At 43.1% G+C, this 12,893-nt stretch overlaps 1 protein-coding gene across 1 annotated transcript in view; it reads right to left on the minus strand.

Annotated features, from left to right (window-relative positions):
* Positions 1-421: 421 nt before the first annotated feature.
* YTHDF3 (YTH N6-methyladenosine RNA binding protein F3) overlaps positions 422-12,893 on the minus strand; it is a 51,720-nt gene continuing 39,248 nt past the window's right edge. Inside the window, exon 5 of the mRNA XM_065398380.1 lies at positions 422-1,669. Within this exon, the coding sequence (XP_065254452.1) occupies positions 1,646-1,669 (24 nt within the window). The 3' untranslated portion in view covers positions 422-1,645. The remainder of the gene's footprint in view (positions 1,670-12,893) is intronic.

Genomic DNA, 12,893 nt, shown 5'->3' on the forward strand with positions numbered 1-12,893 from the left:
ATTTGTATTCGTAACCACTTTATATCCCATGTTCCAACATATTGAATTAAATCTTCACTGAGGGACTGTAAAATGTTTTAAATCAATGGATAAAGAACACTGTATATTCATTGTGTGTGTTGGGGAAGAGAAAAAAGTAGTGCATAAATAGTAAAATAGCCTATATTTAAAAAAGCTGTGCTTGTCCCTAAATGTCAGTACTCAGCTGACTAGAAGCTGTTGTAAATGCAAGAGAGATTCCAAACACAATGTAAACATGTTGGATAAGACACACCAAAGGCATTCAAATCTGCAGTATTGCTATTTTAAGCTTTAACATATCTGTCTTCTACACTGCTGTTCTAAAAAAGGAAACTCTCTCTGGAATTTGAACAGACTGTTCAGTATTTTATGCAGTTCATACAGCCGCTTGACATTTCTGATCATACAAATTCTTCCATCAGGTAAAATTCATGTTACTAAGAAACAGGTTATTGTAAAAAATAATTTTCAAACGGTAAATTAAAAATTTAGCATAGAAGTATTCAGATTAATACAGTATCTTAAACACTTTGTTAGATAGCTTTAGCCAGTAACAGGTACACATGGATGTGAACACAGACTTGATCCACTGATCAGTCTTTTTCCAAAAGTATTTTGAATAGAGAGAATGCTTGAATACTGTGATAATAGGAGGAAAAAAGTTGAGAAACAGTATATGCTTGCTAAACAAGAATTATGTTTATTTAGCTAGTGAATCACCTAGAGGAGTAAATTTTCACTTCCATGATAGCAATCTGTCAGGCTTGCAAACACCCAGAAATAGGAATTAAAGGTTTTAAATGTAGTTATAAAGGTCATAAAAAGTCTGATTTAGACTGAGGTACATTTACTCAAAACTGAGATTCATTGAGTGGTAGCAAACAAACAGTTCCTCAGACAAATGCACTTTTTTCGGTATACATATTACAGAAAAAATAAAGAAGTGTGCATTAACCGGTGCTGTCCACCAAGCTGCATATTAATATTCTCTTACACCAAACAGTTTGAAACAAGGGAAATGTCATTCTAATATAATTTCATGTTACGTTTCATTTGGCTAAACTGCATCTTAAAGTTGCCTTGCCATATTAAAAGTTTATTACAATAATTTTCACATGAACATTTAGACTTGAGTTTTACTCCAGGACTAAATATGGCATGATTTTGCTTTTAATCTGTTGAATAGCTAAAAACTGACAATTAAAAAAAAAACTACAACAAAGAAAAAATAAGTTGAAGCAATGTGAATCTCACATCATTGAATCACTTCTAATGGTTAATTGTTAGTATTTAACAAATTCAAAGAGTTAATGAATCCTTGCATTCGTTCCGTCTCCTGTGCCTTAGCTAGGATGCATAAATACAAAAGACAGCAGATACTGGTAAAAGCTTCAGGACAGAAAGTGCTTGACGAAGTTACAGTTCTCAAGTGTGTTTGGTGAGAGAGTATAAGGGCAGATGCACTGATGAGAACCATTACAAGAAGAGTCAATTTCGTGTTAAAGTGTTCAAAGATGTCACCTTAAGCAGAAAAAAAGCTTTAATAACGTCTTCTTAGACATATTAGGCATTTCCAGAGTCTACATCATTAGTGTTGTAATTCTAGCAGGACATCTCCATATAGTTATTGTTTGTTTCTATTTCTCTCCTGCAAAAAAAAGAGGAAATAAAGTTAAAACAAGCATTTTCACATTAAATTCTGATATTCCCCCCTCATTAGAGCAGTAATAATGTCACTTGTTAAGCATGTCAACTTCCTTAAAGATGTTTTAAGGAAGCATGTTTTATAGGAAATGAAATTAATGTTCTGTATGTATTCAGGCAAAGTGGAATGCTTAGTTCAGGATAACTTTTTTAAAGTACAGTGGAAATTAAAAGGCAAATCTGTTTAAATGACCACATCCCACTGTTACATTTAGGCACCATATTGGAGAAATATTTGCTTCCATTAAAAAGACATTCCACTGAATGAAATGAATAGTCAAAGGGGGGGGGGGGGGGAGGCGCTATTCAGCATTCAAGCAAGAAAAAAAAATTACCTTAAATTTGCTGCCTAAGTTGTCAGCAAAATGGACTATATGTTTAATTAGTAGAGTTTTAAGTTTCCTTGAAGCTTTTTATTCCCTACAGTTCTGGAATCTGGAAGTGCTATTGAGGTGATACTCAGTCACTAGACAGGTTTCAGAGTTGCAGCCGTGTTAGTCTGTATCCGCAAAAAGAACAGGAGTACTTGTGGCACCTTAGAGACTAACAAATTTATTTGAGCATAAGCTTTCGTGGGCGACAGCCCACTTCATCGGATGCATAGAATGGAACACACAGAAAGATATTTATACATACAGAGAACATGAAAAGGTGGAAATTGATTGGCCTCTTACAGTTGGCATGGTTACTTTCACCTTTTCATGTTCTCTGTATGTATAAATATCTTCTTTCTGTGTGTTCTATTCTATGCATCCGATGAAGTGGGCTGTCGCCCACGAAAGCTTATGCTCAAATAAATTTGTTAGTCTCTAAGGTGCCACAAGTACTCCTGTTCTTTCAGTCACTAGAGGTTTCATCCAAAACTCAAAGTCAATGTGAGTCTATTAACTTCACTGTGCTTTGGATGAATTCTGTGCCACTACTGCTGCACATACTGTATCCCTCTATGAAAAAATAGCTGTCATAATTAAGGTCCACATGCACCAATAAATGTAGGTAAGAAGGAATCAACAGTAGAGAATGTTGGGACAAAACCTCTCCATTTTTTTTAGAAATTGTTTTTGCTATTAACAGGAAAAAAGTGATTGGGAGAGAAGTGATTGTGCATTTTAGTGTTTGCATATACACCTATGTTTTATAAGTGCATTACGTAGTATAGTAATTTAGTGATACATAGTGAAAGTATTTTCAATATTTTAAATACTCTTCTGGAAAAGTTCACATACAGAAAGGCTTCTGCTGTACTCACAGGTAATTTTCATTACAATTAAAAGGAGAAGACTAGATTAAATTTCTATTTTTTACTAACTTTACTACATGTTTCTGGCATTCAACAAAAAAGTAGCACGATGCTAGGATGAGATAAAGAACCTCTTAAATCTGAAGAATGATTGTCACGTAACATGCTGAAGCTACATAATGTTCCTCACTGTTCATATTAGACAGGAAAGAACAGATAATCCTGAATGAATGCTTCCAGGAAGACAGACTACAAGAAAGAAGGTACACAGTAGCCATATATGACTGAAGCTGTTCTTATTAAAAGTTCAGAGTATGGCTGAGGCCATGGACTGTACAAAGAGGTTTGGTACTTTGATGCAACACCTTTGCAGCAGCTCACAATGGTGCACGGTTAGACCCTCACCACTCAAAATACAACCATTACACACATTGGGCCAGATTCTGTCCTCCAAATTGCCTGCTTCACACTGCTTTGACAGTGCAAATTATTTGTATTACAATAGTTCCTGGAGTCCTTAATCAGGATCCCACTGTGCTGGATGCTACACACACAAAACCTACCCCAAAGAGCTTACAATCTAAACAAACCTATTTTAAATATTAGTAAAGGTATTCTCTGTTTCCCATTTTTTCATCATTTTATTAGGACTGACTTTTTATAGCAAAAGAGTACATTGCATTAAAGCAGGAGTCGGCAATCTAAGGCACGCGTGCCAAACACGGCACACGAGCCGATTTTGAGTGGCACGCAGCTCCCTGCCACAGTCCCGGCCCCCAGCCCCACTCAGCCCCCCCCACCCACCGCTCTCCCCTGCGGGGGCAGGAGGCAGAAGCTTGGTCCTGCGGCAGCCAAGCTTCCCCCCTCCCCCGCTTCTTCCTCCAGCGTGGTGCTTTCCTGCCCCTCCTCCTCTCCTTCCCTGCGCAAATCAGCTGACGGCCCTAGCGAGGGAGAGGGGGAAGAGCGGCAGCGTGCACACAGCTCCGTAGAGGATGCAGAGAGGGGTAGGGACGGAGCCTGGGGGAAGGGGATGGAACAGGGCATATCCCTTCCAGCCCCGTGCCATGAGCCGCTCAGGGCAGGGGGCTGGGAGCACCCCCACGAGCCGAGCACCCCAGCCTTCTGCCCTGCATCCCCCAGCCCTGAACCCCCCCAACACACACCCAGCCTTCTACCCTGCACCCCCACAGCCCCATCCCTCTGCCCTGAACCCCCCCATACCCCCAGCCTTCTGCCTGCACTCCTCACCCCTCTGCCATGAACCCCCCCACCCCAACACACACCCATCCCTCTGCCCTGCACCCCCACAGCCTCATCCCTCTGCCCTGCACCCCCCATACCCCCAGCCTTCTGCCCTGCACACCCCAACACACACTCAACCTTCTGCCCTGCACCCCTACAGCCCCATCCCTCTGCCCTGAACCTCCCACACCCCAACACACTCCCAGCCCTCTGCCCTGCACCCCCATAGCCCCCAGCCCTCTGCCCTGATCTCTGAACCCCCTACACACACCCCAGCCCTCTGCCCTGAACCCCCTCCCCCAGCCCTCTGCCCTGACCCCTGAAACACCCCCCCTCCCCCCTCCCAGGTCTGGGGTCCCGGCCGCAGGCCCTGATCAGCCCGCTGCCAGCCTAGGTGAACAGAACCCCAGGCTGGCAGTGAGCTGAGCAGGCTGGTAGCGTAAGATCAGCATTTTAATTTAATTTTAAATGACGCTTCTTAAACATTTTGAAAACCTTGTTTACTTTACATACAATAGTTTAGTTATATAATATAGACTTATAGAAAGAGACCTTCTAAAAACGTTAAAATGTATTACCGGCACGTGAAACATTAAATTAGAGTGAATAAATGAAGACTCGGCACACCACGTCTGAAAGGTTGCCGACCCCTGCATTAAAGCCTGCAAAGGAAAGGATTTTTTAAAATGGGAAATTAATGAACCATTCATGTGTATTAGTATGTCATTGGTGCATTTCTCAGGTGGCTGAAGACATTTGACCTTTGGCCTCATTTCTCACTGTGTAAAGGCATGCAAAAATCACCTACAATGCACATTTTGTCACAGCTTATTGCTGTATCATTAGCAGACCTCCACTTAAAGATTCAATATTGTAATGTGAAGCAGTGAAAAAGCGCACAAGACCAAATGATTTCGATTTAGGAAAGGTTTTGTTTTTAAACAATATTGCACTTCTGAAATACTTATATTATACTTGCAAATGTTGTGAAGAAAGAGTTAACTCATGGAAGTAACCTCAAGTATATATTTGCTACAAAGTGTCTCCCATTCCCACCCAACCCCCAACATATTAACCATAGAGACCATCCTGATGCTTATTTGCATTTTTATACAGAGCTTCTGGATTAACACACTTAAATCAAACACTGTCCTTCACGTCCAAGAACATTTTTCTAATGAATAACCTAAAAAGTAATGCCACCCCGAAGATATCTGCTGATTTAAGAGACTGAAGTTAGGCATCTTCCAAATTTGTAAGTCTCAAGAAAATCAGGCCTTGGCTACACTTGCAGCTGTACAGCGCTGTAAGTTAAACCTGTCTTCGTACAGCTGAGTAGGGAAAAGCGCTGCAGTCTGTCCACACTGACAGCTGACAGCACAGTGGTGTGGCCACACTTGCAACATTTGCAGCTGTGTTGGGAGCGGTGCATTATGGGCAGCTATCCCAGCATTCATGTGGCTGCAACGTGCTTTTCAAAAAGGGGGGGGGGGATTGTGACAGGGAGTGTGGGGGGAGAGAGTGTGCTTTTTGGAGCATGTCAGCTCTCTATTTTGCAAGTTCCGAACTCCCGGCCCCCTGCTCATTCATTTACTCACTCAAAGCAAGCTGCAAACTGTTTGCTTTTCTCTGTGGTAAGAGCTTTGAAACCAGCACTTCCGCATTCCTGCAGCAGGTCACAACAATGGAGAGGATTGGCCACTTGACAAGGTGATTAGCACAGCGCTGCAAGCGTTTACACTCACACCCGTGAGTCGTAGCCACTCCGCTGCAGTGGTTATTCCTCTCGGAGATGTGGAGTACCTGCAGCGGTGTACCCAGGGAGATACAGCACTGTAAGTGCCCTGCCAGTGTGGACGGAGAGTGAGTTACAGTGCTGGGGGAGGCTTTACAGCGCTGTAACTTGCAAGTGTAGCCAAGGCCTTTGTCTTCAATTCCATCAGAAAACAAAAAAGGATGTAGTCTTTAAAAACCCTCCTTCTCCAAGCCCATACTACCTGCATATTTTCAATTCCTGCATGTATGCACACATGTGCGCACAGAGAGAAACAAACTTTACATTTTTGCTGCCTCGTAGATTTAAAATTTTGAAATCTCATTATAAAGTGCATAGAAGAATGTGTCTCAAATGCGTTTGAAATGGTCTTTAGTACGACAAGATGAAAGAACAGAAATACATTTGTACACTATATTGCTTCCCTCTTCCCCCCCCCCCCCAAAAAAACTACTTAAAGTAAAAGTCCATTTAATATCAATTCCCTTCTCCCATCTTGACGACCAGGCAGGTGGGGGAATCAAAATGGATATCCAGCTCCCAGGACAGTGTTTTGGCTCTCAAAAAGTGAAGACAGACCAAACAATAGAACACCTTTATCCCAGGCTTTCCATGATTAGAACAGAGCATCTTCACTTGGGAACATTTTCCAGTGTACAGTCTGAACTCTCCCCGAGTTCCCATTCATCTACATTCTTTTCTTTACTTCTCAAATTCTGACTATCAGAATCTTTCCCAAATCTCTCCTTAACACTCCAGGATTGAAAGCTCCTTCAATCAATTCAAGTTCTTTGCCAAGGGACGACAATGCAGTCTGTTTCACTTTAGAATTTATTGCAAGCAGTGATGTTACTGGGCTTTGGGTGGAGTTTATCGACAGCACATGGAGAGTAATTAGCATTTGAATTAAAGCTACATGAGACTGCAACAGCTGGTTAATGATAACTGCTAGCTATAAACCACATGGTGAGCAGATTTTGCTACACATACTAACAAAATAAAATTAAGGGGATGAACCTGGAAAACACTCAGGCTTTGGAAATGCATGCATCAATCCAGAATATACAAACATGTGGAACTGATAATATAGCAACTTACATTCAGCTCTTCCATATTGCCTTATATTTCATGCAATTTCAGTTCTTTCTAAATTCAGGTACCAACTGAAGGATCACCAGATGAAAAACTCTGCAGGAAATTATCCTCTGAATTATGAATTCAATGATGTACCAAGACGTTATTTTAGTTTTCCCCCTATTTTTCCAAAACCCAAAGTCATGAAAATGAGTAGCTGGCTTAACTTGAAACTGTTTCCCATTTTGAGATCAAAATAACCAATGAAAGAAATGGTCAATGTAACTTTTAATGCACTTTTTAAATAGAAGGGGGAGGCAAAAGTCAAAGGGTAATTTTTGATGAAAAATTTAAGGCAGCAGTCTGACAAAAAGCAATAGCAATGTAAACAGAACATTTTATTAGTTCAGGCCGAAAAAGAGCTGTAAAAGTTCAAGAGGATGGGCGATTTGTAAAATCTATTCATGGAAATTGTGAAAATGTATTTATAGAGCCCTGCAAATCTGCTGGTATCCACGGACTATGTTTGCGGATCGTGGATACAAATTTTGTATCTGTGCAGGGTTCTACGTTTACCGCACAGTGTGTTGGAAATGCAAGCAGTCACAACAGATCTACACATAAAAGACTTTGCTAGTATAGCTCTACTAGTATACTAAACCTACGAAGTGGTGCAACAGCATCTATACCAGGGGCTTTTGCTGACAGCTATTTCAGTCATAAATCACCCCTTATCACACCCATAGGCAACATAGTCATGCAATCAAAAGTTTGTAGTGTAGGCCTGGCCTCAGTATGAGAGAACAAGGAAGTGAAACTGACCTGACTAATGAACAAAATGCAAAACATAACAGACCATCATTATTTACAGTGTCACCTGAAAGTGAGAACAGGCATTCACTGGGTACTTTTGTAAATAAGAAGTGGGTAGCATTATCTCCAGTAAATGTAAACAAAGAAGTAGGACTGAGTGAACCTATAGGCTCTAAAGTTTTACATTGTTTTGTTTTTGAGTGCAGTTATGTAAAAAAATAATAATTCTACATTTGTAAGTTGCATTTTCATGAAAAAGAGATTGCAACTACTGTACTAGCATAATATGAATTGAAAAATGCTATTTCTTCTTTCCAGTGCAAATATTTGTAATCAAAAATAATATAAAGTGGGCACTGTACATTTTGTATTCTGTGTTGTAATTGAGATCAATGTATTTGAAAACGTGGGGAAACATCCAAAAATATTTGAATAAATAGTGTTCTATTGTTTAACAGTGCAATTAAAACTGCGATAATTGTAATTATTTTTTTAAATCTCGTGCTTAATATTTTTAATGTGGATACGGGTGATCCAATCTATATTGGATCTTTCCGTGAACTTTCAAAAAGCCTTTAACAAGGGCCTTCACCAAAGGCTCTTGAGCAAAGCAAAAAGTCATGGGATAAGAGGTAAGGTCCTCTCCTTGATCAGTAACTAGTTAAAAGATAGGAAACAAAAGGTGTGAATAAATGGAGAGTTTTCACAATGGAGAGGCAAATAGTGGATTCCCCTTGGATCTATATTAGGACCTGTGCTGTTCAACACACTGATAAATGATCTGAAGAAAGGGGTGGACAGTGAGGTGGCAAAATTTGCAGACAATGCAAAGTTACTCAAAGTAGTTAAGTCCAAAGCTGATTGCAAAGAGTTACAATAGGAATTTCATGAAACTGAGCAACGTGAACAACAAAATGGCAGATAAAATTCAATGTTGCTAAGTGTAAATAATGTACAGCGGAAAACAATCCCAGCTATACACAGCTAATTTAGACCACAATTTTGTATCACCCACTTTAAGATCTTGAAATTATCATGGATAGTTCCCTGAAAACATCTGCTCAATGTACAGCAACAGTCAAATAAGATAACAGAATGTTAGGAACCATTAGGAAAGGGACAGACAAAACAGATTATCATAACGACACTATAAAAATCCATGGTATGCCCACACCTTGAATACTGCATGCAGTTCTTCTTGCCTCACCTCATAAGAGATATTAGAATTGGAAAAGGTGCAGAGAAGGGTAACAAAATGATTAGGGGTGTGGAACAGCTTCCATATGCGGAGAGATTAAAAAACACTGGGGCAGTTCATCTTTGAAAAGAGACAACTAAGGGAAGATATGATAGACGTCTATAAAATCATGAATAGTGTAGAGAAAGTAAGTGTTATTTACCCCTTCACATAAAACACAAGAAATAGAGGACACACAATGAAATTAATAGACAGCAAGTTTAAAACAAACATAAGGAAGTTCTTCTTTACTTAATGCACAGCCAATTTGTTGAACTCGTTACCAGGTGATGTTGTGAAGGCCAAACATAGAACTGGGTTGAAAAACGACTAAGATAATTTCAAGTCCTTCAATGACTATTAGGCAAGATGGTTAAGGACTTAACCCCATGCTCTGGGTGTCCCTAAACTGCCAACTGTCAGAAGCTGTGATTGGACCACAGGGGGTTGGATCACTCAATAAGCTGCCCTGTTCTGTTCACTCCTTTTGAAACATCTGGCACTGGCCACGGTCAGAGAAAGGATACTGGGCTAGAAGGACCATTGGTCTCACCCAGTATGGTCATTCTTATATCCCTTGTATCCTCCTGAGATCTCAATGAAATATTCATGGAGACACTCTTCAATCCTCTCACAAAGGTTTCTAGGGATGACAGTCTTATTTCTTCCTCCATGGTAGGATACTTCCCCACACCAACACATTGTAGGTTTGGCTAGCACAACTGCAGCAAACAGGCTAGCAGCATGCAGGCCTGGGCAGTTTCAGGATGTCAGCAGCACCTGTGCTCCCTGTGCCTTTGTTACCTCAGGAGTGGGATATCAACTGAAACTACCACTGCCTGGGGAAAACTGTCAATATTCAGTGCCATAGCCCTACACTTGTACCATGGAATAGGGACATGAAACAATAACATTTCGGTAACTGAAATTCCTTTCCTTGCCCCCCATATCAGCCACAGCCCTGGTGAATATGGCACAAGAGTGGTGCTGCACAGAAGCGCTGCAAAGCTAACCTTGTCAATAAGCATGTCTTAAATGTTTTTACGGGAATAAGGGAAGGGAGTTTTGATTATCTTTTCCTTTCCATTGTGACTGTAAATCCAGTGATACATGTGTCTGTCTATCAGCAGCTGCTGCAGTTGCAGTCTTGAGGGATGCCCCCTCCACAACGACCCTCATGAGGAGGAGAAAGAAGAGAACTAGAGAGAACATAACAAAGACCAACAACAGGCTAGGCCCGTTGTTGGAGGGTGGATCAATAACAGAAAATGTGGAAATGGCAGAAGTGCTAAATGACTTTTTCGTTTCAGTTTTCACCAAAAAGGCAAGTAGCGATTAGACATCTAACAGTGAACATCAATGAAAATGAGATAGGATCTGAGACTAAAATAGGGAAACAACAAGTTAAAAATTACTTAGATAAGATAGATATCTTCAAGTCACCAGGGCTTGATGAAATACAATCTAGAATACTCAAGGACCTAACTGAGGAGATATTTGAGCCATTACCGATTCTCTTCAAAAAGTCATGGAAGACTGGAGAGATTCCAGAGGACTGGAAAAGGGCAAATATAGTGCCAATCTATAAAAAGGGGAATAAGGACAACCTGGGGAATTACAGACCAGTCAGCTTAACTTTAGTACCCAGAAAGATAATAATCAAGCAATCAATTTGCAAACACCTAGAACAGGGGTGGGCAAACTTTTTGTCCCGAGGGCCACATCGGGGTTGCAAAACTGTATGGAGGGCCAGGGAGGGAAGGCTGTGCCTCCCCAAACAGCCTGGCCCCCACCCCTTTCCGCCCCCTGACTGCCCCCCTCACAACCCCTGACCCATCCAACCCCCCCCACCCCGCTCCTTGTCCCCTGACCGCCCCCTCCCGAGACCCCCCCGACCCTAACCACCCCCCCAGGACCCCAACCTGATCCAACCCCCCCGTTCCCTGTCCCCTGACTGCCCCAACCCCTATCCATACCCCCACCCCCTGGCGGACCCCCCCGGGACTCCCACGCCTATCCAACCCCCCCCCCCCATTCCCTGTCCCCTGACCACCCTGCCCCGAACCTCTGTATACAAGTGTATACATGTATAGCAAGTGCCACATAACTCAGATTTAGGAAAACACCCAATCATATTTATAATTATAAAGCCAGCACAGAGTAATTCATAGCAACACCCAATGCTCCAGATGACAGTCCAGCACAGAACACTCCTGTGACTGACCATTAAAGTGCTCTTTCAAAGGCTCCCTCAAACGCATAGCTCCACACTGAGCTCTTAGAATGACCCTTGCTTCTGGCTGTTCAAAATCAGCACACAGATGCTCCACTTCCCTCCATTCTAGCATCAGCTTCTCCCTCTTTGCCCCACAGGTATTACGCACGACAAACAGGCAGCTACAACATTACATCTCAGTGAAAAAAATATCCCAATGTTGTGAGTCAACACTGCAAGCATCCCTGCAACCTACCTAAAGCACATTCAATTGTTATTCTGCACCTGCTGAACCAGTAGCTGAATCTTTCCTTGATGTTGTTCAGGTGGCCAGTGTACTGCTTCACAAGCTAGGGGAGCCAGGGATAGGCTGGGTCCATCAGAATCACTACTGGCATTGCTAATGGTTATAACCTGCTGGTCCCCTGCTTGCAACTTTCTGAACATTCCTGTGTTCTTAAATATGTGAGCGTTATGCACCTTCCCGGACCAGCTCCACATTGATATCAATGAAGCACCCCCGATGATCCACTAGTGCTTGCATTATCATAGAAAAGCAGCCCTTTTTATTGATGCACTCTGTGGCAAAGTGAGCTAGTGCCAAAATAGGGATGTGCTTGATGTTTATTCCCCCCTCCCCACGAGGTCCAGGAACCCATTGCTGTAAATCCATCCACTACACTCAGAACATTGCTGAGAGTCACAGTCCTGCATAGCAGGAGATGATTAATGATCCTACACATTTGCATAACAATAGCCCTCACTGTGGATTTTCCAACTCCAAAATCGTCTCCCACAGACAGCAATAAAGCGTTGCAAGCTTCCAGAGTGTTATCACCACTTGCTTCTCTACTATAGCTCTCATTCTGGTGCCCCTGCTCTGGAGGGTTGGGGTGAGCCAGGCGCATGGATCCAGTAACTGCAACCACAAGTTCTGCTTGTCATCCCAAACTTGCATTATGATGTAACCCCATGAGTCAGTGCTCATTTACTGGGTCCAGAAAAGGTCCCCTACCATAGGGTTACCATACGTCCGGTTTTTCCCGGACATGTCCGGCTTTTTGGTAATCAAACCCCCGTCCGGGGGGAATTGCCAAAAAGCCGAACATGTCCGGGAAAATACCGTCCGGGCACTTCCCCTCCCGCAGCTGCTCTGCTCCTCCCCTGACTCTTCGGCTCTGTTTAAGAGCCGAGCTGCCCGAGCGCTACGGGCTTCGGGCAGCCCCCTTGCCTCTGGACCCCGAGCCGCCGGCCGGGCACTTCCCCTCCCTGGCTCCAGCTGCTCTGCTCCGGCGGCGCAGGGTCCGGAGGCAAGGGGGCTGCCCGAAGCCGGTAGCGCTTGGGCAGCTCGGCTCTTAAACAGAGCCAAAGAGTCAGGGGAGGGGCACAGCAGCCGGAGCCCAGGAGGGGAAGTGCCCGGCCGGGGGCGCAGGGTCCGGAGGCATGGGGGCTGCCCGAAGCCCGAGCGCTACCGGCTTCACGGTTTGCCGGGCAGCCTCCAGACCCTGCGCCCCCGGCTGGGCGCTTCCCCTCCCGGGCTCCAGCTGCGCTGGGGAAGCGCCGGCCGGGGGCG

Source organism: Emys orbicularis, chromosome 2, assembly GCF_028017835.1.
Source record: "Emys orbicularis isolate rEmyOrb1 chromosome 2, rEmyOrb1.hap1, whole genome shotgun sequence".
NCBI lineage: Eukaryota > Metazoa > Chordata > Testudines > Emydidae > Emys > Emys orbicularis.